A 25,904-nucleotide genomic window follows, 5' to 3' on the forward strand; every position below is an offset into this window, starting at 1 on the left:
AGAAACCAGGCATTAACTGGGTGCAGTGGCACATGTCCGTAATTCAGCAGTTCAGGAGGCTGAGGCAGGAGGATCGAGAGCTCAAAGCCAGCCTCAGCAACTTAGCAAGGCCCTAAGCAACCCAGGGAGACCCTGTCTCTAAATAAAATATAAAAAAGGGCTGGGGATGTAGTTCCATGTTTAAGTGCCCCTGGGTTCAATCCCTGGTACAAAAAGAAAAGGAAGAAATGAGGTACTTCTTGAAGCGGGGGTGGGGGGGGTAGGGGGTGGCAATTGCTGCCCCTTCCGCCTCACAGAAGAGGTTGGAGACACGGCCTTGCAGAATACAGACCTTGCTTCCCAGCATCCTTAGCAGTTAGATGTGAGCAGAATTTCCAGAGCTGCCTTCTTCTTCCTGTCCCCATTGGAATGCAGATTAAGTGGGAGAACTCAGACCAGATGGAAGCAGTGTCCTGGGGATAGGAGGCTCCAAGACTGCAAGGCAGAGCTGAGTGACAATCAGCTACTATGGGTGTCCTTTAAGCTACTGTTATTTGAGGTCCCTGATAGAGATGGCATGAGGAGAATTTTACCTGTGAAAAATGTAAAGTTCTATTATCATCTACCTAGAAAATCTCAAAATTAATAAAGAAAACACTCCCTAACCAATAAGTAACTTTAGCAAGTAAGAAAAATAAATATCCCAATTTTTTTAAAATGACTGATGCCTGGCTCAGGACCTGTCCTGCAGAGAGATGTCCAATCAAGTTTTTCAGAAAAGAATATGAGGACCTGCAGGGAAAATAGCTTGCACACACAGTTCATTCCCTCATTCAAATGACACACATTTAACTGAAGGCCAGACAAATAAACAATGAGATCTACTGCAAGGCAGATAGAAATGCCAGCTGAACAGGCCCAAGAAAGAGTCTGTTCTGCACAGAGGCCAAAGGGGATGACCATTTGTTGGAATGTGTCTTCTCTGATGTCAGGTTTGTTCTTTTTCCATGTGCACTTCCTGTGTTAGTTAGTTTTCTGTTACTGTAACAAAAAACTAACTAACCTGTGACAGTCAACTTTAAAGAAAGCAAGGGTTATTAAACATGGTTTTAGAGATCTCAGTTCATGGTCACTTGCCACTTTTGCTTTGGGTGGCAACAGCACATCATAGCAGGAGCACGTAGTAGAAGAGTCCTGTTTGGTGGCCAGGTGCAAAGGAGAGAGACAGATAGGAGATGAGGTCCCCACATCCCCTTCAAGAGCATGCCTCCATGACATGAGCTCCTTCCACTAGGGCTCACCTCTTATAGGTTCCACCACCTCCCAGTAGTGCCACAGGCTGGGGACGGACCCAGCCTTCAACAGAGGGCCTTTGAGAAACATTCAAGATCTGAACTTTCATATCTCTGAAGGAGTCCTTCTCTCCAAGTCTCCTCGGTTTGCTGCCCTGCTGCTGTCCCTTTGACCTGCTTAAGAGAAATCAGACAAAACCTGGACCAGGAGGAGGTGCAGGGTGGAGCTAGGTGAGGAACTTGAGACGGCAATTCAGAAGCCCAAACCCTGGCCCCAAAGCTGCCTGCCATACACTGGGTGCCTGGGGCACGTGTCGCTGTGTGGGCGGCTGTTTGCAGCTGATCCACGAAGGAGCCAGAGCTCAGGCTCACCGCTGCCCCTCTGACCCAGACACTGTCAGGGGCTCCAGGCTGCCTGGGGCGAACCCTCACTGGTTGGACCACTTTTCCTTTTCTTTTTCCTACCTCGGGTCTGAACCCCTGAACATGTTGGTCCTTTGTCAAAGGCCAGCAAGCTTTGACAACAGGTAAAAGAATGTGTCTTAACCGATTGCAAATCCAGAAGTTGAACACCTGGCTTCAATGTCCCCGCCTTTCTTGAGTGGCCTGCAGTTCTCCTGCAGAGTGTCATCTCTCCCATCGCAGACCTCCTGGCGGGTGGCAGCAGCTTCTGTTCTTTCCATGTATAATTTATATGGCCCACTTTTGCCGCCAAGAGCAGTCCACAAAGCACACTTGATCCTGCACCACAAAACAGCGAGCTTTGCCCTTGGGGAGGTGCTCTCCACTTCCAGCCACACACAACTTGTCCTGAGTCTTGTGCTTTACTGGGACATCTCACTAGGCCAGGAACAATGGGACCTCAGAATAATAGAACAATCACCACAATGTCAAGGCTGCTCTCTGAGACGGAGACAGGGGTGTGGCATGAAACCCGTAGCTGGTTTGCAGCACCTGCTGGGCTGTCCCTGGCTGTCTGGGCCCCTGCTTTAGTCACGTCTTTGCAGATGAGCAGTGTGATGAGCCAGACCCAAGGTTCCTCGCTTCATTTCCGGGATGCTGTCTGCTACCAGGGGGCTTCAAACAAGGCATGTCAACTCTCTGGACTTCAGCCAACTTACCAGAAAATACATACACATTGCTTCTGCCCTGCCAGACCTGCTGGATTAGAGCAAGGATCAAGGGGGAAAAAAGGAGGAGGAGGAGGAGGAGGAGGAGGAGGAGGAGGAGGAGGAGGAGAAGGTTTTAATTTTTTTTTTAAACATCTTACCCTGCTATTCAGTGTTTGCTCCGTGGCCTGGCCTCATTGGTGTCACCCCACTTGCCCACTGAATCAGACCTACTGAATCAGGATCTGCATTTTAACAAGACCCCCTGGTGATTTCCGGATGAAGCACTACAATATGCAAACTTCAAGTGTGTGTGGGTGACAAGAATGTGCAGGTTGGAGCCTGGAGCTCTTAGTTGGGTTCAGCTCTGCCACGGAAGGCCTTCATGACCTGGAGGGACAGCTGGGGGCTCCGTTTCCTCAACAGGAAGACAGTAGCCTAGGAATGTGGAAAGGAGAGGGGCCGGGGCAGAGGGCTGCGTGACAGGGAGCCCTTTCCCAGCAGAGTGAAGGAGGAGGAAGGGATCAGGGTGTGACTGTGGCCAGGCAAGAAATGGAGGAGCAGATAAGACCATAGAGAAGAGCAGGAGGTGAGGGTGCTTCTTCTCTTCACCTCCACGCTGTCCCTTCCCAGGGAGCTTCTTGGTACAGACTTAAGCTAGAACAATGGACAGCAAAGACCTGGCTGCCAGATATCCAAAGTGGCCCCAGCCCCAGGCCACAGAGCATCTCCCACATGGCGACTGGAGACCGAGGACAGGTCAGTGCTCTGATGGGGAACCACGGAGCAGCCCCATCGCCAGGTGCAAAGCTGGTCTTACAGCTGTCTCCAAACCCTCGTCTGCATTCTTAATGAGCGATAAGCTTGTGCTGTGACTTGAAGGTGAGGGCACTTGACCTGCATCTCCAAATGTTCCAGCAATGCTGGGAAGTGACTGAGCCACAATGTGCAAGATCCCAGTCATTACCCAGGGGAGGGATCATAATTGTACCCATGTAAGTGCTCCATTCCGCGGGTTTAAAAATACCGACTTTATGGAGCTCTGTGATCATTAAATGGCATAACGTGTGGCCCCCGCCTGGCACCGGCATCCTATGAGTCTTTTCTGGGCAGTTTTCCAGATGAGGCAAAAGCTCCCCGCTGGCCCAGAGCCCCCTCCTTGACCTCACCCGGGCAGCTACAGACTAATGGCTCTGCTAATGGACGTTTCAAGTTCATGGTGATGGAGCCCTGATCCTAAGAGCCCGACTCCTGGCTGGCGGCTTCGTTTCTGGAAAAGCTCTTTTGTCCTTTTCAAGTGCCATAAGCGGCTTGGCCCTCAGCGCAGGCCATAGCTGAACCCGCTCCCTTGAGGAAATCAAGTTAAAGAAGGCCACCCAGGCAGCAAGTTTAAGTGTCCCCGGGCGCACTTTCAAAACCCAGGGAATATGCCCACTGCACGTGGAATTCAGCGGGGAGGACTTCCTGAGCTCGGATCCGGCTAGTGGACCGGGTCACCAGCCCCAGTTCTGGATCCCTCGCAGCAGCAGCAGCATTTTGGCCCACACAGGGCCACATCACTTGATTTTAGGCTTGACCATGTGACTTGCTTAGGCCAATGGAAAGTGACAGCATGACAACTCCAACCTTCAGAGGCCTCGTGTTTCTGCCTTCTCCATGAAAAGCCCACAGCCGCCGCCCATCCGGCTGCACCTCAGGCAGAACGCGCGGAGGGCAGAGCCACCTCCCCTGACCCAAAGCCAGCCATGCACGTGCAAGCTGCTGCAGCTGTCACTGCTCAAGGCGAGGTCACCAGAACTGCCACCCAGCCAAGCCCCGCCTGGAGCAACAGAGCCACTCCTGCTGCCCACACACCCACAAGAAGGCATCATTATTATTAACCATTATTATTATTATTATTAATTATTTATAATAATAATAATTATTATTATTATTGAGGATTTCTAAAGTCCTTGTCTTTGGGGATAGTTTATCTCACTGCATCATTATGGTTATAGCAAACTAAAATACGACAAAATAAAAGAGGTAGGAAATAAATGGGGAGGGAGAAAATGAGAGCAGGTGAGAGCCCCTCCCCTCCCGACCCTTCCTGCCTGGTGGGTTCTGCATCCCGGATCCAACTGGCTGAGCCAGCGGTCAGGGAGTGCAGAATCACTCCTGGGCAGGGTCTCGTCCCCTGGACAGCAGGTAGCAGGACTGAACGTTGGTAAAGCGGTTTGGAACATGGTTATGTAGTGAGATCACCAGCTCAAGAGGAGCCGGCCTAATGTCGTACAAATGAGGACTTGTGACTTGGGATTAATTTTCCATGGTGGCATCAGTTCTAGATTTAAAAAGTGGGAAAATGGGGCACCACTGAATCTTCAAGGTCACCCAGATGATACAGCATTCCGCACACTCCCGGGGCAACGCTCTGCCTGTCCTGACCTGGGCACTCTCAAGTATTGGGAGTGGAGAAACTCAAGTATTCGCTGCGTGAACAGGTGAACCGGCTCTGCCCTAGGCTGCAGGAGGAGCTGTGAAGAGAGGTGGTGCCGCAGGCTGCCGGGAGCTCCACCTAATTCTGCAGGATGACAAGGATCAGAAAAGGTGCCTTAAACGAAGCTTGTCCCCTCCATATAGAGGACAGGGAGGCAGGGCATCCCAGGGGGGCCACGGCCTGGCACTGTGGGTATCAGAGGGAAGACGGATGTGGGGGAGAGGAAGGCCCCTCTCCCTGAGGCTGGAGCCCAGGCCTGGTGGCCCACGGCTAGATGACTCGGCCACGAGGTGGTTGTTATCTTTGTGTAAGGCTAACCGAGATTTCCCTTGTCTTCAAAATTCAGAAAATCTGGCCGTCCTGGAGCCCTCCCTGCAGGGTAGCACCTCCCTTTGTACAGGACAGGGTCCGTTGTCTGGGTCGACTGAGTCCTCCCATCCTCCGCTGCCGTTCCTCAAGGATTCGGACCGTGGCCATCCTTACGCCGAGATGAGACAGTGACAATTGCTGTGGCGTGTGTCAAGATGGAAGGCGATTTTAAATTGGGAATTTGAGGAAGGTTCCAGGTTGTTGAATATGTAAACTCCGCAGGCAGATCCCTGCAGACCTCCCCTCCCTGAGGCCCCCAGATAGGGTCTTTGGGGCCTTTCCTCCTAAGCCAGAGCAGACCAGACCAGACCCAGCTAAAGCTCTCAGTCTCATGGGGGAAGGAGATGGAAACTTCCAAAAGAGCAAACCCAAAGGACAAAACTTGGAGATAACAGTGGTCCTTATGGGAGCCCAGTCTGCTCCACGGTGAGGTCCGCTTCTTCCTACAAGTACATCCCAAATGCTGCCAAGGACCCAGACCCACAACTCCAAGGGGTGTTACCCACCCCATGTGTGCTTATGCCGTTCCAAAGCCTTGAACGGATCCCCCAGGCTCCCAAATCAAGCACCAATGTCTGATTCTTCTCTTTTTAAAATATATTAGCACCATCATTAACCTCAACACCACCTTAAAACCCTCTACCTCACTCAGAGCAAAAGTCAAAGTCCTTTTGATGTGACAAGGCCCTGAGTGCCCGGCCATGCACAGACTCCCCTGACAGGCTCCTCCACCACCCTGACCTTAGCTTCCATTCACTCCTCTGGCCACACTGGCACGTCCTTGGTGCTCTTCAGACCCTTCCTGCCTCAGGGCCTTTGCACTTGCTGTTTTTTATCTGTCTAGTGCTTATCTAGATGACCAGATTTCCCCCAAGATGCTAGCTCCCTCATTTTCCCCAGTTCCTTCAAATTTGGGCTGAAGTCCCACCCTGGGAGAGATGCCCTTCTTGATATGAGATCTGCTGTGGTTTGAATGTGTTTCCTCCAAAATTCAGGTGTTGCCAGTGTGACAGCATTAATACGTGGGACCTCTGAGAGGCCATTAGGCCAGGGACTCCTCCCTGGGGACTGGAGTTAGGTGCCCTCAGCAAAGGCCCCATGGAGGGAGTTGGTCTCTCTTGTTCTTCCACCCCCTCCCCTGGGAGGATGCCGTGTTTCTCTGCTCTGGAGGATGCAGGCTCCACCAGACACCAATGCTGGTGACTCCATCTTGGACTTGCAGCCTCCTGAAGGATGACAGATAAATGTCTGTCCATCATGAATTTCCCAGTCTCAGGCATTTTGTTACAGCAACACAGACTCTTGAGCAGCAGTGTCCACTCCTCCGTTCACTGTCCTTCTTGCTTCACTTCAGTTGTCTTCGCAGCCTCCACACCACCTGACAGGGAATGCCCTTGGCGTTGGCTAAATGTCTATCTGCCCTACAGGGAGCAAAGACTTCACTGCGTCCACTGCCCTTTCCCCAGATTCCACAGCAGCACTCGACATGTAGAACCACACAGTAAATATCTGCTGACTGAACGAGTAGCCCCAGAAGCACCCGCCAAGAATGGATTGGTTAGGGCTCCGGGTACTCAAAACACATGTGGCATAATAATAAGGCTGAGGACTGGCCAGGCACAGTGGCGCATGCCTGTGACCCCAGCGGTTCAAGAGGCAGAGGCAGGAGGATCGTGAGTTCAAAGCCAGCCTCAGCAACAGTGAGGCGCTAAGCAACTCAGTGAGACCCTGTCTCTAAATAAAATACAAAATAGGGCTGGGGATGGGGCTCAGTGGTTGAATGCCCCTGAGTTCAATCCCCAGTACCCCAAAATAATAATAATAATAAGGTTGAGGAGCCTCTCAGAACCCAGAGTCTAGCTTGAGAACACAGGAAGGATTCTCTCTGTCTCTCCCTCTGGCTTCTCTGGACATTGGCACATTCCTCTTTCTCAGGAGATCCACCTGATCCCTTACTCGGCCTGTGCAGAGAGCAGAGGGCAGCTGCCCATGACTCCCTGCTATTTATTATAGATCCCTCTGCCTGTGAGTCTCCTCTGCATCTCTCTCCTCTGTCTGTCTGTCTCTCTTTCTCCAGAGTGGTATGGAAAGAACTCCGGTTGATCTAGATTCGCCAGATGCCCACTGGTCTGTCGCTGTGGTTGGGGAAGCGAGGTCACGTTCACAGGACACGACTCAGTTGGGGAGGCTCCCTAAACAGGTGCTGCCCAACGCTTATCTTGCGAGGTCTCTGCTCTCCCAGTGCACACGTGTGCTCCAAGAAACCACCCTGCCCTCTCGTCCTTTAGGTTTGCGGTTCAGGACAAGCCTGCTCCAGCCTCAAAACCCTTGTCCGGTTGCTACCACCGCCTGCAGCCACGGTGGCAGTTTGAGAGAGTGCCAGAAGAGGACACTCCAAAGCAAGAGGCAGAGTCTCCCAAGTCCAGCCCTCGGAATGCCAGTCCTCTGCAGTCCTTCTAGGGAGTCCTTACATATTCTTCTAGGGAGTTAGGGGTGGGTAGTCTGGGAGCCCGAAAGAAGCCCAGGAGGACTCACACTCCCTGGCCTGCTGCCCAGAGCTGCCACCTGAAGGATGGCATGTCCCGGTGCAGTGCATTCCCTGTTAGAAGCTGGATGGTCGGAGCACAAGGGGACTGTTCAGAGCTGCACACAGAGACCTGAGCCTGAGGGGGGGGGGGGGGTCCAAGGCTACATTAAAGGCCAAAAAATTAAAAAATAAATAAAACTCTGCACCAGAAACAGGTAGGAAGTTCTAGAACTTTGATTTCTTTTTCACATCACACACCTGTATCTTCTAAATGTCCTCATGAATATATATTGCTCAAAAGTATGTGAACAGGGAATTACACTCTTCCAGTTATCACTAGTTGGGGGCTATTATAATTGAAGCTGTTCTGAACATTATGTTCGAGTCTGTGTGAAAATTTTCATTGTTCTTGAATAAGTACCGAGGAATGGGTTAATGGATGTTTATATGTACAGATGTTTGACTTTGTAAGAACAAAGTGGTAGTACCATTCTAACCCTCCACCAGGAATATATGATAGTTGCTCCAGATCCTCACCAAAAAACCTGGCATGACAAGCCATTAATTTTAGCCATTCTAGTACATGTGAAGTGATATTCCTTTGTGACATGATTTTATATTTCCTCAAGGACTAAAGATACCAGGAAACTTTTTGTGTGCTTAGTAGCTATTCCCGTATCTTACTTTGGGAAGCATTTGCTCAAATCTTTTGCCCCTTTCTAAATGGAACTGTTTGTTTTTTTTAATGTTGTGCATTCTTTATATCTTCGGAATATAAGTCCTTTATCAAATAAATGTATTATAAACAATGTTTTCAGTTTCTGGCCTGCCTTTTTCTTTTCTTCATGATATAATCTGATGAGTTGAAGCTATCTTTTTGATAAGTAATTTCTCTTTTTAAGATTTGCATTCCCTGTTAAAAGAACTCTTTGCCTATTTCAAGATCAAAAAGATATTCTCCTCTGATTTCTTCGACAAGTTTTGCATTTTAGCTTTTGTATTTATTATTTATTTATTTGCAGTGCTGGGAATTGGACCCAGGGCCTTGTGGATGGCAGGGAAACACTTTACCACTGAGCTACATCCCTAGCTGTTTACTTTTATTTTAAGTCTGTGATTCATCTCCAATTCATATTATGTACCTAGCATGAGGTAGAAATTGAGTTTTCTTTTTTCCATGTGAATTATATTCCTTTTCCTGTGGCTACTGTAACAAATTGCCGTGAACTTGGTGGTTTAAAACAACAGAAACATATTCTCTGTGGAAAGCAGAAGACCGAAATCAGTGTCACTGGGCCAATACTGAAGCATCAGAGGGTCTACAGGGAATCTGTGTCCTGCCTCTTCTGGTTCCTGGTGGCTGCTGCAGTCCTTGGCTTGTGGCTGCATCACCACAGCCTCGGCCTCCACCTCCGTGGTCACACCGTCCTCTTCTCTTTTAGGACTAAAACTCTCCTCTGCCTCTCTCTTCTAAGGGTACCTGTGATTGCAGTCAGGGTCCACTCAGAAAATCCAGAACCCCCACCTCAAGATCCTTAGCTGATCACATGTGCAATTTTTCATAAAAGGCAATGCTCACAGATTCTAGGTATTAGGTCCTGATGTTTTGGGGCCATTAGTCCACCACATGGATCTTCTAGAAACAATTGATTTAAAAAAACCTTCCTGAATGAACTTGTTACTTTACTGGAACTCAATCAAAGTATATTTGGGTTTACTTATGGGATTTATTTTCTGTTCCATTGGTCTTCTTGCCTATCTTTACACCAACAATACATGGTCTTGACTATAAAGTTTTATACTGAGTCTTGAAATCAAGTATTGTTAAATCTTCCAACTTTGGCTGGGTGCAGTGGTGCATGCCTGTATTCCCAGTGGCTGGGGAGGCTGAGGCAGGAGGATCATGAGTTCAAAGCCAGCCTCAGCAGTGGTGATGCACTAAGCAACTCAGTGAGACCCTGTCTCTAAATAAAATTAAAAATCAGCTGGGGATGTGGCTCGGTGGTAGAGTGCCCTGAGTGCAATCCCCAGTTAAAAAAAAAAAAAATCTTCCAACTTTGTTCTTTTCCAGGGGAAAAATAAAAAAACAAAACAGCTATTTGAGGTCCTCTCCATTTCCATATACACCTGAGAATCCTCAGTTTCATAAAAGAAAAGTCCTTTGGGATTTTGATCGGGATTACATTGAGGCTATAGGTCAATTTGTGGAGTATTGACAACTTAAAATTCATTCTTCCAACCCACCGATATGAATTTTCTTTCCTATTTTTTTTAGGTTCACTTCAATTTCTTTCAAAAATATTTTGGACTTAAAATATTTATCTTAAAGTTTACATATTGTAAGGCAGGCCCAAGATGGTTAGAGTTAGTCTCCCTCACTGAGACTTCCCGCCAGCAATGTTTCAGTATATAGTCAAAAATACCCTGACTTGGCATTTCTACTCAAGGTCATGAGCATGTACTTATTTATCTAACCTGTTGGTAATGTGCCTTCTTTATTTGGCCTGCCAACCAAAAAGGCCTATGGGAAGATTCAGGGGTCTGGGGGCTGGGGCTGCGGCTACCTCTGTATAAAGCATGCCTACTCTCCCAACTGTCCCTCACATTGTCTTTCACTTGCCAGGATCCCAAGTCTGTTTCCCAGGGTCTGAGCCTCGACAGGACACATAACTTGCACATATTTTGACATAATTTGTTGATATAGCACGCAGCAAACAGCTAAGTATAACCATATTAAACATGATATTTGCAACTGATTTTTTAAACATTTTTTTGTTTTAATTAGTTACGCATGACAGTAGAAGGCATTTATGTACTTTGATATATCACACACAGATGGGATATAATGTCTCATTTTTCTGAGTGCACATGTGGTAGAATCATATTGGCTATGCAGTCATATACATACATAAAGTAATAATGTCTTCTGATTTTTTTTCATACAAAAATTTGGTAAGATGGAGAACGTTTCCATTTATTCCTAAATTGCTCAGAAATTTCAATGACAGCATCTACTGAGATTGGCATAGGTCATTTGTCCTTTGTTCTGTTTATGTGGCAAATTACTTGATTTTAAAGTGTCTAACTAACCTTATATAAATCAGAGCCTGGCTTTGGAGAAGATAATGCTAAGTGAAGTTAGCCAATCCCCCCCCCCCAAAAAAAAACAAATGCCGAATGTTTTCTCTGATATAAGGAGGTGATTCATAGTGGGAGCATGGGAGGAACAGACAAACTCTAGATAGGGCAGAGGGGTGGGAGGGGAAGGGAGGGGGCAGGGGGTTAGGAAGGATGGTGGAATGTGATGGACATCATCATCCAGAGTACCTGTATGAAGACACGAATTGTGAACATACTTTATATACAAACAGAGGTATGAAAAATTGTTCTATATGTGTAATAAGAATTGTGATGCATTCCACTGGCATTTATTTATTTATTTATTATAGTATTTTTTTTTCATAAAGACGAACAGCACATCTTAGAAATTAGGTCTAATGTTTTCTTATGGGATAATTTCAAACTTTTGACTCAACTTCTTTAATGCCTATCCAACCTCAAACTTTTTCATTCTTCAATCAATTTTCATTATATTTTTAGAATTCTGACTTCTAAATTTTCATATGCATTTTTATAAAGCTGTTCCTCTTTTCAATCTTTGCTGTGTAACAACTAGTGCATACTAGAAGCACCATTGAACACTATATATTTTCTATTGAAAATCATAACCCTGAATCGTTTATTATTCTGTTTTAAACTGTTCTTGTTAGAGTGTACACACAGAAAAGTACACCACTGTCATTTATTTTTTTAAAAATCAATTAAAAATCAAAAAACAAAAAAGATTCAGTGGATGAACCTTGAATGCAGTATGCAAAGCACAAAAGCATAGTCACAGAAAGATACATATTGTATAATTCCATTAATATGAAATGTCCAGAACAGGCAAATCTACAGTGACAAAATGAATTAATGGTAGCTGGATGCTAGGGGATGGGGGGGGGGACTGAAATGATTAATATTGGTACAGGGTTTCCTTGAGGATGATGAAAATGTCCTAAAATTACATTATTGTGATGATCACGTATCTCTCACAGCATACTAAAGCCTACTGATTTATAAGACGGAGCACAGGGCCACAATACCCACGGAGCTGTCAGGGTCCAACTTTAAAAAATTAAAATTAAAAATAAATAAACAAATAAATCAGAGCCTGGTACCGATATGTTGGACTGTATTCCTTGGGCCAAGAGGGAGAGAAGGCCAGATGGTGTTGGGACACGCGAAGACTCCTGTCGGCATCAGGGTTGGACCCTGACAGCTCCGTGGGTATCGTGGCCCTGTGCTCAGCTCCACTGGACCATCTCCCTTCGTCTTCGGCTGCCCTCCAGGAAGACCCAAATATCACCCTCATTTCACAGAGGAGGGAAACCGAGGCAGAGAGGCTGAGAGTCCCTCCAGTTCTGCCTGACAGCCTGGTGGCCCCCAACCTCCCTGATGCTCCAGGAGCTGAGGAGATGGAAACAGAGCCTCTTCTGTGGACCAGAGGATCCCATGGTGCATACCTGCTCAAAGGGACTGCACAGTATCGGTATGATGCAATAATGCCACTTCCAGAGAGAGAGATTTTGGTTGAAAATCATTTGGTTGCCTGCAGAAGACAATCCAACTTTAAAATGTGTAAAAACAACAATAACAAACCCAGAAGACACATGGTGCAGCTCTCATGATCGACTCCTATCACCTCTGAACATTCCTGCATTGCCTCACACATGAGATTTGGGGAAATGCCAACCAATCCATAACATCCCTCCAAGGCCCATATGCTAAAAGATTGGTCACCAACCTGTGGTGCTGCTGGGAGGTGGTGGAACCTTTAGAAGGTGGGGCTTCCTAGATAGAAGTTAGGTGACTGGGTGCAAGCCCTCAAAGAGGATACTGAAACCCCAACCCCTTCCCCACCGGCCCTGCTTCTCAGCAGCCACAAGATCATGTGCTCCCACCATGAGGTTCTGCCTGTCCACAGGCTCCCAGCAACAGGGCAAGTGATCATGGGCTGTTTCAGGGGGAAATGATGGCCAGAGTCTCAATCAGGGGTCCTTCTTTCTGCCCAGGAATCCAAGCTACCCTAAAACGTACAATCTCAGATAATTAGCAAATAAGAAAGCATAAATACTCAGAAATATATTTCCAGAATGCAAGTCCCTGATAGATCTAGGGAACCTGGGTTCTGGCACTGGATGAAAGGACAATGTCTCCAGTGGTTTATTTAAGGAGGCACATCAAAGGCAGGGATAAGGTTTCAAGGGCGGAGTCTTGCTTGGTGATGTCTTGCCATCAGCAGGTTGATTGACATCTTAGCAGGTCACACCCATCTCACATGCTGTGTGGGCCACAGCAGAGTAGGGAAAGAGATTCACATTGTCCTGGGCAATTGACCCGAGGAAATGTCCACTGGTTATTCCCAGACATCAGATGTCTCTATCCACAAGGCTTCCGTGGGTGGTGACCCTCATGCAACGCATGGACGGCTTGTGACAGGACTGGACCCTCTGAGGCTGTGAACCAGGATAAACCTTTCCTCCTTATAAGGTGTCTTTCTCAAGTATTTTCTCTCAGTGACCAAAAGCTGACTAACATATTGTTCCATTGTCTTCTGGGTGACATTATTTTTTTTATACCTTTATTAATTAATTTATTTACTTATGTGGTGCTGAGGATCGAACCCAGCGCCTCGAACGTGCTAGGAGAGCGCTCTACCGCTGAGCCACAACCCCAGCGCCCACCTTGCCCGCCCCCCAACCCCCGCCATTATATTTTTAGTAAGAAATTTGCAGTTAATTTTGTTGTTTTTCTTATTTTAATTTCTGGCTGTCTCAAGTTTGACTATGATATGCTTATTTTCCCTTGTGTTTATCCTCTTTGGGGTTCAGTCTGCTTTCAGGATCAATGAGTTACCGCATTATACACGTTTAGCCCACTTGATGCTGTTCCACATGTGATGGACGTTCTGATCATTCTCTCTCTCTCTCTCTCTCTCTCTCTCTCTCCTCCTCTAAGCTTCAGTTTGGGTTTTTTTTTTTTTTTAACTGTCTTCAAGTTCACATTCTCCCATTGTGTCTGCTATGCTATAAATCCCCTCCAGTGAATTTACAATCTCATATAGTTTTCAGTTTCCATATAGTTCCTTTTTATAGCTACAAATCTAATGATATTTCTAATTCCTCCTAACATTAAATTTATACTTCTTTCTAGATTTTTTAGTATATTTATTTAAGGTACATTTTTGAGGCATAATTATTTAAGGTACATTTCTGATAACTTTAAGATGTGGATCATCTGTGGAATCATTCTTGTTAACTGATTTTTATTCCTTGATTACAGGTTACATTCTCCTGTTTCTTTGTATGTCTTATAAAAATAATTATTTTTATTGGATGCTGGACACAGTGTCTAGGAGAGAATTATCCTTTTAGAGTTGGTTATTTTAGATTTCTTTGTTCATAGCTCTTCAGTGATTTTAAAGAAGGGGTTGGAAAACTGTGGCCCACAATCTAAAGTCAGGGAAATGTTGGTCTTGGAATTATATTCTAGGTTGAAGTTACACTGGGATGACTGTCTCCATTTATGATTATGTCTACTTTTGCCAACATGATCTGACCTATTTTTGGGCAGATCATAATATAACAATGACGTTTTCTTAAAACAGTTTTAAAGATTGTTAAGATAAGAAGAAGAATACACAACAGAAACTAAATGTGGTCTGAAAACCTAAAGTATTTTCTCCCTGGCCTATTACAGAATATTTGTCAATACCTGCTTTAGAGAAAAATATACATTTTTCACTTATTCGGTGATTTCTTATTTTTCAAGAGTAAAAAGGGTCTTCAGTGTCCTTCTACATCTTAGCCAGAAGCAGAACTCCTTGCACCATAGTTTTAATTTACATTTCCTGATTCCTAAGAAGATCGTGCATTTTCTCCCTATGTATTAATTATTTTTTGTATTAGTTATTTGAATAGCTTCATTTGTAATTTCTTCTAAAGTCTCCTGCATGTTTTTTAATATATATATATTTTTTAGTTGAACACAATACCTTTATTTTGTTTATTTACTTTTATGTGGTGCTGAGGATCGAACTCAGGGCCCCATACGTGCTAGGCGAGCGCTCCACCGCTGAGTCACAACCCCAGCCCTCTTGCATGTTTTATACTAGATTATTTGCCTTTTGTTGCATTGTAAAGGTAATTTATATACCCAGGATCTCTGTGCTGTGTTGGTTATATGTACGGCAAATAGTTTCTCCCTCTGTAGAGGGCTTCAGTTCTTGTTCTTATGATGCCTTTTGTTGAAATAAAGGTTCTTAATTTTATTGTGTTCAAATAATATTTCCCCATATAGCTAAGTGCAGCACTTTTCTGAGTTTGGTTTAAGCTTATGATTTTAGTTCATATATTACAGGTAATTTTATAAGGCTCAGTTAGCTCAGGAGAGCTGATGAAGGTAACTGGTATAAATATGAGTTTGGGGGTTTTCTTGAAAGAAGTTTTTTATAAACAGTAAAGGCTATTTGTGGCAATTAGGGTTTTTTAAATTAATAAATATATTGAAATAAATTAAAAATCTAGTAATTCTTAAGTTTCTATTTTAAATTATAATATTGATGTTTTATCTATAAGTCTGAGAACTTTTACAATTTGGTTTATCAAATTCCCTTAATAATTTTATAGAAAGTAATCAAACACTGATATTAGATGAATTTTATAAATAAAATACAATAAACATTTAACTTTGAAATTAAATTTTCTTAAACAAAATTTGTTTACAAAATTATTTTTAAAATAGAATATTTTCAACTTCACAATCACAAGATTATATCTCTGAAGTAATTGGAATCATAATCTGTCACATGTAACCAGTTCCTATACACAAGACAAGCACTCAGAATGCACAGTTTAGTCTTATAACTAATGCCAGAAATACTAATATCATTGTTTTTACTTATGTGACTTTATTTTCTCTGCAAACAATCATAAACTTTCTTAGGTTTTATTTTTTTTTCTTTTTCTTTTTTTTCTTAGGTTTTAAAAAATATCTACCTGATGTTAGTTTTTAACGGGGATATTCTGCCCCCTAGTGGGATACTTGGGGAATTTTACAGTGTGCTTTGAAAAGTTGCCGCAGTCTGGCTGGGCACAATCAGGAGCCACTTGTCAAAAGAAACTAACTTTATTTTTAGAACCACACACGACAAACAAAATAGCCTCTCAGGAAAAACCCTCAGAGCCTCAACTGCCACCACCGGCTTTCCACAGCCTCTCTCTCCCACACAAGCTTCTCTCCACCTCCCCCAATCCTCCTGCTCTTGAGGCCGATTGGCTGGGTCACGTGGGCGGAGCCAAAAAAGTCCCCCAATGAGCAGCTCCGTGGTCTGAAAGGGCAGGGAAACAGTCCAATGAGCATCACTGCAGAGGAGCCAATCAGCTAGATGTTGCTGGGGCCGCTGTGAGCCAATCATCAGCCAGCAGCTGGAAGTTTGCTGGCAGCTGGAAGTTTGCTGGGGCCCCTTTGGCTGTGGCTCTCAACAAAAAGTCAATGTGACTGAAGGATGCTACTGGGATTTAGTGTACAGGGGCTAGGTGCGCCTGACACCCTGAAAGACATTCATAATACTGCATAACTAAAGTCATCCCATACACATTTTAAATGTCCCTTAACCCTCATCATTATCTAAGCCTAGAACTTGACCACGTTTTACATGTTCTATGCATTATTCCTTGTATGGTTCTAATATAGATGGAATTTTCAGGAATGCAGTCATACTGCAAACCAGGAAGAAATTGTTATTCGGTTTGTTTGAACTTTACTGACAGTTATTCAACATCTCAGAAAATTAAGTTTCTGGTAGCAGTGTCAATCATGGTGTCACTCATGTCACTCAGTCTGTATGAGCAGTTGTCAGATTCCTGGGAATTGGGTGCAAATCTGTAAATATATAGATATATTTCTTAAGCCCTTCTTTCAAATCATTGAAATTTTTAAAAAGGCATCAAGGATTTTCAGTCGAATACTTTATTGTCTTCAGTTCAATCTTACGTGGATATAAGCAATGGATTCTTTCACTGCAGCACCTGATGTCACACAGGTAATGATTAATTCTTACATATTGATTAGGAAGATACTTCAATAGAAAAAAAGCCCAAGAATATAAGCAGATAATTCAAAAAATAAGGACTGCATAAGCCCCCAAAACTTAAAAATGGTTTAATGGTTTAGCTTCTCTCAACAGTAAAAAAAGAAATGTTAATTAAAACAAGTCACCATTTTTTAATCTATTAAAACAACTAAGATCACTTTTCCCCCCAGTGCTGGGAATGAAACCCAGGGCCTCGAGCCTGCTCCACAAATGCTCCATCCTTGAGCTCACCCAGTCAACAAAGACTTCTTCAAATGACAAAGCTCATTGCTGATGAGGGATAGAAAGATACAATAAGTGTTGGCGAGGATGTGGGGGGAAAAGGTACACTCATACACTGCTGGTGGGACTTCAAATTGGTGCAGCCAATATGGAAAGCAGTGTGGAGATTTCTTGCAAAATTGGGAATGGAACCACCATTTGACTCAGTTATCCCTCTCCTTGGTCTATACCCAAAGGACTTAAAAACAGCATACTACAGGGACACAGCCATATTAATGTTCATAGAAGCACAATTCAAAATAGCTGAACTGTGGAACCAACCTAGATGCCCTTCAGTAGATGAATGGATTAAAAAGGTAGCATATATACACAATGGAATATTACTCAGCAATAAAAGAGAATAAAATCATGGCATTTGCAGGTAAATGGCGGGAGTTAGAGACGATGATGCTAAGTGAAGTTAGCCAATCCCAAAAAACCAAATGCCAAATGTTTTCTCTGATATAAGGTGGTTGATTCATAGTGGGGTAGGGAGGGGGAGCATGGGAGAAATAGACAAACTCTAGATAGGGCAGAGGGGTGGGAGGGAAAGGGAGAGGGCAGGGTTAGCAATGATGGTGGGATGTGATGGACAGTATTATCCAAAATACATGTATGAAGACACACACACACACACACACAAAGAAAAATATAGATCTGCTCAAATACTTCTGAGAGAATGTAAACTAATACACTGATTTTGGAGAGCAATTTATTGGTATTAAGTACTTTTTTTTTCTTTTGACCAGGGATTGAACCCAGGGTGCTTAACAACTGAGCCACACATCCTCAGCCTCTTTTTGTTATGTTTTATTTTGACGCAGGATCTCACTGAGTTGCTTAGGGCCTAAATTGCTGAGGCTGGCTTTGAACTTTGCATCTTCCTGCCTCAGCCCCTCAAACCACTGGGATTACAGGCGTGGGCTACCCCGCCGGGCTTGAAATACCTTTTCTGACCCAGCAGTTCTACCTCTGGGGATATATTATCAGAAAATATTGGTGCCTCATTATGTTAGCAAGATAACTTCTAAGAGCAAAATTAGGAGGAATTTGGATCTTTTGGAAGGGAGGACAATGCGTTGAACTGTAGAAAATCCTCAGGACAGAATATTTGATGACAATTGAATATCATGTTGAGTTCTGAGAAGGCAAATGTGAGAGACTGCACACAGGTCAGTGGGGGTTGGGGATGATACCAAAGAGCACGCAAGAAGGGGGTGATGGATAAATAAAATAGTCTATGTACCAGCTGGTGGTTCCAGCACTGTACGACGTTGTCCAAAGTCACAGAGGTGTGCTTAAAGGGATGACGTTTATTTTGTGCAAATTAGACCTCAATGAACTTGACTTTCAAATATCTTGTGGAAAAATACTAAGCAGCCTGAGAAAATCTAAATGACCAATTAGATACAAGAGCAATTTGCAAGTTATTTTGTTTGTCTTTTTAAAGTTTTCGATTTTATTTTGTTTGGTTTTTGCAGCGAATACTGATTCCGATACGGGGAGGAGGGAGGTTAAACTGGGAAGCAGCGCCACCTGCTACAGTTTTCGGGGCTTGGGAGTTCTTTTCTCTTTGGTAGATTCTGAGCACGGACCAACCCCCCACCCGCACCCCCGCCCGGTAGGATGCACCTGCAGCGGGCGAGGCGGCGGGCCAGGGACTGGCGAGCAGGTGGGCGGAGCGCGGGGTCCAGCGCTTAGCTCAGGGTGCGGGGCTGCGAGGGCGGGCCTTGTCCCGATTGGTTCCCGAGGAAGCAACCCTCCAAGAGCCTTGTCATTTCCTGAGCGGAGCTGGGACCGGGACGGCCTCGTCATGCTGAGTGAGTCTCCCTGGGCCAAGGACAGGCCCCACCCCGACCCTGGCCCTCGAAGCCCGGGGAGCCGCCGGATTGCCTCGCTTGTCAATCACCTGGCTAACTCGCTCTCCCGCCCCTCTCTTTAGAACAGGCGGCTGCAGCTGCAATCGGAGGAGGTTTGTTTCCTGACCCCGCGCAGCTGGGAGACTGGAGACGCGGCGCGGCAGGGTTCAGGGGGCTCCCAGCCGCCCACCGGCCATTCCTGGAGCTTCCTAGGCGAAGCGCGGGGCCAGGAGGGCGCACTTGCAGTACTCCAGGGGGAAAAGTTACCCAGGGTCTCCTTTAGTCCTTACCAATCATGGGCACATGGGGACATGGGGAAGGTGAGGACGATTGCTGCTAAAATCTACAGTGGTGATGGCACACAGTGAAGGACAGCGACATAGCAGCGTCACACAGCAGGTTAAGACAAGACCAGGCTACTCCTGATCCTCCTGCCACCTCGTCGCCCCCTCTTGGCCCCACGCTACTCCAACTCCTTTACCTTGGGTCCCCCTCCAAGCCGTCCTCTCCCAAATGCCCAGAGCAGACCGTCCCCAGAAACTGTGAGGAATTCCTAAGGGGTCCCTCCCCCGGCCCCACCCGACCCTGCGCCTCTCCCGCACAGCGCTGGCCGTGGGCTCTGTGCCCGTGGTGCTCAACGTAATGGGCTTCACCGGGGCAGGAATCGCAGCCTCTTCTCTAGCTGCCAAGATGATGTCGGCTGCAGCCATCGCCAATGGGGGTGGAGTCTCGGCGGGCAGCCTGGTGGCGACACTGCAGTCAGTGGGTAAGGACTAAAGCCAGGTGAGGTTCCACACGAGAAGCCTTGCCCCAGGGGGGGTCCTCTCCCCGGGCTCCTCTCTTGCCTCTTCTGGCTCCCTGCAGTTCTTCTGTCCTCACTGTCCCCACCTCTGGTTCCTTCTGAGTGACATTCCGGTGGAAGTGTAGAGGTGCTCGTTAGGGAGAAAACAGAAGTTTGGCCCAAGATACAAGAGGTTGTACCTAGGTTGCCTAGGCTCTGGGTTCAGCTCTCCCCAAATCTGACCCCTGGGTGGCCTTGGGTGGTATCCTCCCTTCTCTGGGACTTGGTGGCCTGTGTAAAGTGGTGAATCTGCAGCTTTCTGGTCTGTGTGTGGATGGTGACCCCTCTCCTCTGTCTCTCAGTTCCCATGGATTCATCCTGTCGTCTCTCAGCTACCTCCAGAGTTCTCTGTCAAAGCAGAGCCCTGGGTGACTCAGGAAGTAGAGGAGGGATCCAGGGGCTCTCTGGACCTCAGGCTTGGCCATTACCCTGTGCTCACCCTCTGTCTCTCCCCAGGGGCAGCTGGGCTCTCCACCTCATCTAACATCCTCCTGGGCTCCGTTGGGTCTGCTTTTGGAGCCTGGTTGGGAGGTTCAAAAAAGACTACCACTTCCCTCCCAGATGAACCCAATGCTGAAGAGGACCAGCCAAGAGAAAATGTACCCCAAGTTGAACCTCCAAAACCCCCACTCAGATCAGAGGATGCTGAGAAATAAAGATCCATTGCTAATGTGTCGCCCATCTCTGTTCCTCGTGGCTCTGTCTGGGGAGCTGTGAGCTGGGGGTGTCAAGCCCCCTGATTCTCCTAGCCAGCTTTGTCACAGAGGGCAAAGGGAGGGGGCAGGTTGCTCCAGCACAGTGTCAACAGATGGAAGACTTTGGTTGGTCCCAGCCTTGCAAGGGATGAACTGAATGGTCCAGAGCTGTTTGAGGGACTTCTGTGGGCCTAAGTTTACCCCTTATTCAGTGTGGGGGGACAGACATTCCTGTTGGCAGGCAGAGATGATGTGTAGTGGGCCAGTCAGTTTTGTGCTTCTGAGACAAAACAACTGATGGAAACAGAGGAGGAAAGAATGATTTGGGCTCAGGGTTTCGGTGGTATTTAGTCCGTGGTTGGCTCCAAGGCAGAATCATCATGGCAGGGAGGCTGTGGTGGAGGAAAGCTGCTCCCCTGGCAGCCAGGAAGTGGACAGAGTGAGAGGGGAAGGGGATGGGATATAACATAGCCCCCCCCCAGTGCACACCCTCTGATGGCACACTCCCTTCAATGACACCCCGCCTCCTAGAGTTTCCACCACCTCCCATTAATATGCCATCAAATTAGGAATCCATCAATGGATGAATCCACTGATGAGGTAAGAACCCTCCCGATCCGGTCACTCCTCCAGAACATTGAACTTTGCGGCACTGGGGACCAAGCCTTCAATACATATGCCTCTGGCGGAATATTTCAGATCCAGACCATAATAGCTGGAACACACGATGAACCACTGACCCCAGTGCCCTCAGCCCTTCCTCATGAAAGGCACTAGACACCCAGGAAGAGCAAGACAGTCTCTTTTTCTGGCCTGTCCTCAGTCCTGGTCCAGAGGTCAACAAGCAAACTGCCAGGGAAATACAGTGTGCTGAGTGTTAAAGTTGGGCACTGGTACCTCAGGCGAGGGAGACTGAATCAAAAACAGAAACCTCAGTATCCCGAAACTAGAAAAGGAGACTGTAATTCACGCATGACACTCTGGGACCCTGACCATGCCCTCACCCAGACCTTGCAGTCGTTGTCCACGCAAGAGATACTGCAGTGGACAGGAGGGGTCCATACTGACCCAAGGAGTCTGATATCAGGAGGAACTGGCACTCACATGAATGAGTGTGATACAGGACACCTGTTCAGTGTAGTGATGGCCTGTTAGTCAGGTTTTTGTCATTATGACCAAAATACCTTCAGCAACAACTTAGAGGAAACATTCGTTTCAGGTTTATGGTTTCAGAGATGCAGTGTATGGTCGGGTGACTCCATTGCTCTGGGCTCAAGATGAAGCAGAACACCACGGTGGAAGGGCATGGGGGAGGTGCTGCTCTGCTAATGGTGGTCAGAAAGCAGAGAGAGAGTGTGGGAGCACAATGAGCCAGGGACAACGCATATTTCCCCAAGGGCACGCCCCCAGTGACGTACATCCTCCAGCCATGCCCTGTCTGCCTACAGTTAGCATCCAGGAATTCATTCCAATGGTTAAATCATCCAATGGCTTAATTCACTGATTAGGTCACAGCTCTTCTAATCATTATTGTCTATTACATGAGCTATTGAGGGACACCTTGTCTCCCAAACATAACAGATGGTTTTTGGTCACAGCAGGGAGTCCAGAGAAGACAGGGATCTCTTCCTGTGGGGGACAGCTGGAGGGACTTCCTGGAGGAAGGACAAATGGGTGGTCATCTAAAGGTACATGGAAGTCTGGCAGAGAGTGAGGTGTGCCAGGGAACCAGGTCCCAGCTGCTAGGAGGGAGTGTAGGAGAAAATAAGTAATTAGATGTTTCCATGGCAACATGGTGGGTGGCAAATACCTACAAGACTGTCAGTGAAGGGGGACATCCAGGCAGCCTGGGATATGCAGGTCTTGGAGGGATGTGGGTCTAGATTGGATGACCTCCATCCTGACCTACTTCTGCGCCCACGTGCTTCCGGTCCTGCTGCTGCTCTCTATATCCAGCCCTCTTGACTCCTTGCCCCAGGGCCCTCCCTGCAGGCCCCAAGGCAGGCTGCAAGTGTCGGGGTGTTGGCCCCTCAAGAATATCCCTGGACCAATGATGGATGGGAGCTAGAGGATAAACTCCCCTTGGATGGGACAACCAGGAGTGCACAGTGGGATGGAGCCCCAGCTGCCCACGGTACACACTCATCCACTAGTGGACGTTCTGTGGCTACCTTCCTGTCCCTGTCTCACTTCCGTTTTCTCCCAATTGGTGCTTCCTGGGGTCACGTCCCAAATAAACAACTTGCACTCAAATCTTTGTCCCCAGGTCTCAGTCTAAGACAGATCCCTCCCACTGCTCAGGGCCTCCCACAATCGCATGGGACTGAGCACAATATTGAACTGTTCCTGAAATCCTCTTTGGACCAGCATTCAGAAGAGCAGCTGTCCTGGCATGTATGCAAAAAAGCAGTTCTCAGAGAGGTTTGCCCTGTTGCAATATATGTGACAAAAGGACTCTCTGTCCTTCAAGATACAGATTTATCTAGACATTCCCGTCCAGGACTGCTCTTCTTGTTCCCTTAACTTGGCTGGGTTCTTGGGACAGAAAGGAGCATTTCCAGGCGTGGTATGTTACTGGCCTTCTTTTCTTCAAGGAGGATCCACCCACAAGAAGATCATTTTCAGCCTATGGCAAGATGCCAGCTCCAACCGCAGCAGAGGCAATGGCTGCTGCTGGGACCCTGAGGGCTTCAGAGGGGTGGGGCTCACAACTGCTTCCCTTTCTGTGGAACCTCCTGGAATGTAGATATCAGGCTCTGCCACAGGATGCTCTGTCAGTCCAGGGACAGCTCTGTGATCTGTCTGAGCCGTCACAGGGCCACCCCCTTACTGGGTGTAAGCATGGGAGCCTTGGTTTTCCGGAGCCGGTGAGATTCCCTGGGAGAGTCCTCGCAGGCCCGCCCCTGCTGTTGTTCCTATTGTTGTCCTGCCTCTTTTAATTAGGTCTTGAGCTCTCGATCTCTGGAGAGTGGCCGTAAACTCTAGACCTTCCCTGATGGAACTCCAGGGGTTGGTCAGTGGTGTTCACTATGAACTTTTCATGGGATACTTCTTTTTTGGTACTGGGGATTGAACCCAGGGATGCTTAACCACTGAGCCACTTTTTCTAATATTGTATTTAGAGACAGGGCCTTGCTAAGTTGCTGAGGCTGGCATTGAACTCATCATCCTCCTGCCTCTGGAAGCACTGGGATTACAGGCATGTGCCATCATGCCCAGCTCATGGGATACTTCTTTATCCAAGGGGACAGCTATTTAATGTCTAAGTATGCAAACCACGACCAGGTGTCCCCTTTACAGGAGACTTGTTCATGCTGGCACATGTCCTTGTGGCTCCTGTCTGACCATGTCACTTACTCCAAGACGGCCCCTCTGCCGCAGAGCCCTGGCAGGAGGAGAGTTAGACTTGGGGGTGAGGTCGGGTGTGAGACGGAGGAGGCAGCTCGACACAGCCCACAAGTGACAGAAGCAGCCGGTTGCTCACAGGTCCAGATGGAGAGGGCAGCATGCCTCACAGGGCCATGGGACCAGGGAGCCACCCGGCACCTGTACGCTCAGCCGGTAGGTGGGAGGAAGAGGCAAAAGCCCCTTGGGCCAGTGTCTTTTTTGGGGACCAGGGCATTGCCAAGCAGGTTTCCCCTGGGAGTCCTAGCTGGGGGGGGGGGGGCTAGAACGAGCAGGCGAGAGTTCTGGGAGGTCACACTGACGGAGAGTTGGTCCCTGTGGCAATTCTGTGCAGTCCACACAAGGACGATGGCCAGTGGGGTGACCAGGCAGGTGTGTCCAGTCACTCTGTAGGGAGGTGGTCACCAGGAGGACCTGGATGGACCATCTCGAGAGGAACATGCGGTGGGTGGAGGACTGGAAATCGTGTCAAGGGTGACCGAGTCCTGCTTCTGGCAGGACAAAGTCCAATTTGCTGCCCACATCCCAGGAGCATTGATGAAGAGTGAAGGTCTTCACACTTATTTGGAAGCTTTCACCTTTCAGTATGAAGCTCCTGCTCTCCATGGTGCCTGGTACTCTCTGGTCCAGAGACCAACCTCTCCAGAGATACCAGCCTCAGTGATCTGTGGGGAGGAACCCATGGGGTCTGACTGCTTCTTAAACAGCCTGGCCACCAGCCCTCTTGCTGTCAGCCTACCTTTGTGCTGAACTCCAGAGGCGTGGGCCACTTCAGTGGCTGAGCTGCGCGGGGTCCTGTGGGGCGAGTTCTCCTGTCTTTACCAACAACTAAGATTCTGCTTTCATGGTGCTGCTAAGTAGGACCCCTTGTCCAGGTCATTTCTGGCTCCTAAAATTTTGTTACTGTCATCTCCTCTTTCCTTCTCTTTCTCCTAATAGGCCATGGCTTCTTTAATCCCTGACAGGTATTTTAGTGCTCTTTTGAGAGGGAGGAAAGGTCAAAGCAACCATTTTTTTTGTTGGGTTCATTCTCTTATTGCTCGGAGTCAGAAGGTTCCTTGGTGTTCTTCAGGATGTGTTTGTTTGCACTGAGAGACACCCTGCTGGATTGCACAAGAGAAGTTGCTTTCTCTGCTACCACATCCTCCAAAGTCTGGGAGCGGGGTAGTGATCTATCTCCTGGAGACCAGACCCCCGTGGCCCTGCTGTGGACCTCCCTTGACGTGCTGCTGTCCTCTCCTGGGTGTAGAAGGCTCACTGCCCCCGCAACAGAGCCCAAGGGAGAGGACACAGGGCAAAGCTAGCCTTCCACTCCCTGAAGCTGCACACCCAGAGAGTTGATTCTGTCCCCCTCTGAGCATGTCTGTTCTAGTCAGATTTTTCCACCCCCATGCCCAAAAGACCTGACAAGAACAATTTTAGAGGAGGAGAAGTTTATTTAGGGCTCATAGTTTCAGAAGTCTCAGCCCATAGATGGCCAGCCCCGTTCCTTGGGGCTTGAGGTAAGGCAGAACATCATGGTGGAAGAGTGTGGAAAAGGAAAACAGCCCAGGCTACTAGGGAAATGGCCACCAGACACCAAGGAGGTGGCAAGTGCAAGGACAGTAGGATCTGGCTTTGAGGGAAGTGGCTCCTGGCAGAACCCGAGCCAAACACCCACCCAGGCTGGGATGTGGGAGGTCGTTTGGTTCAATTCCCCATTTAGAGAAGGACAAACTGAGGCACAGGAGGAGTGACCGCCCAGAGTGACACACACTGTCAGTAGCAGGGCAGGGGACAGCTCCTGTCTTCACACTTACTTCATTCCTGCTCAGCACACACCCACACATGGTGGGAGAGAGCCCCTGCCTGGCCCTTCCCACCCATCTTGGAAGCAGGAGGCGAGGCTCGGG

At 47.4% G+C, this 25,904-nt stretch overlaps 1 protein-coding gene across 1 annotated transcript; it reads left to right on the plus strand.

Moving 5' to 3' along the window:
• Positions 1-18,917: 18,917 nt before the first annotated feature.
• On the plus strand, positions 18,918-20,582 carry Ifi27l2 (interferon alpha inducible protein 27 like 2). The gene is made up of 4 exons (XM_046440579.2): positions 18,918-19,032; positions 19,155-19,184; positions 19,676-19,837; positions 20,369-20,582. Exons 1-4 carry the CDS (start codon positions 19,026-19,028, stop codon positions 20,566-20,568), a joined length of 399 nt encoding a protein of 132 aa, XP_046296535.1. The 5' UTR covers positions 18,918-19,025; the 3' UTR covers positions 20,569-20,582.
• The last annotated feature ends 5,322 nt before the right edge of the window (positions 20,583-25,904 follow it).

The sequence above is a fragment of the Marmota monax genome, unplaced genomic scaffold, assembly GCF_021218885.2.
Source record: "Marmota monax isolate L192 unplaced genomic scaffold, Marmota_monax_Labrador192_F-V1.1 WCK01_AAM20220418_F8-fsc00017, whole genome shotgun sequence".
Taxonomy (NCBI): Eukaryota; Metazoa; Chordata; class Mammalia; order Rodentia; family Sciuridae; genus Marmota; species Marmota monax.

Excerpts from the sequence above, each read along its gene's own strand:
- Ifi27l2 (XM_046440579.2), top strand. Across the intron at positions 19,185-19,675 it reads TGCAGCTGCAATCGGAGGAG|CGCTGGCCGTGGGCTCTGTG; the intron begins GTTTGTTTCCTG and ends TCTCCCGCACAG. Across the intron at positions 19,838-20,368 it reads GGCGACACTGCAGTCAGTGG|GGGCAGCTGGGCTCTCCACC; the intron begins GTAAGGACTAAA and ends GTCTCTCCCCAG.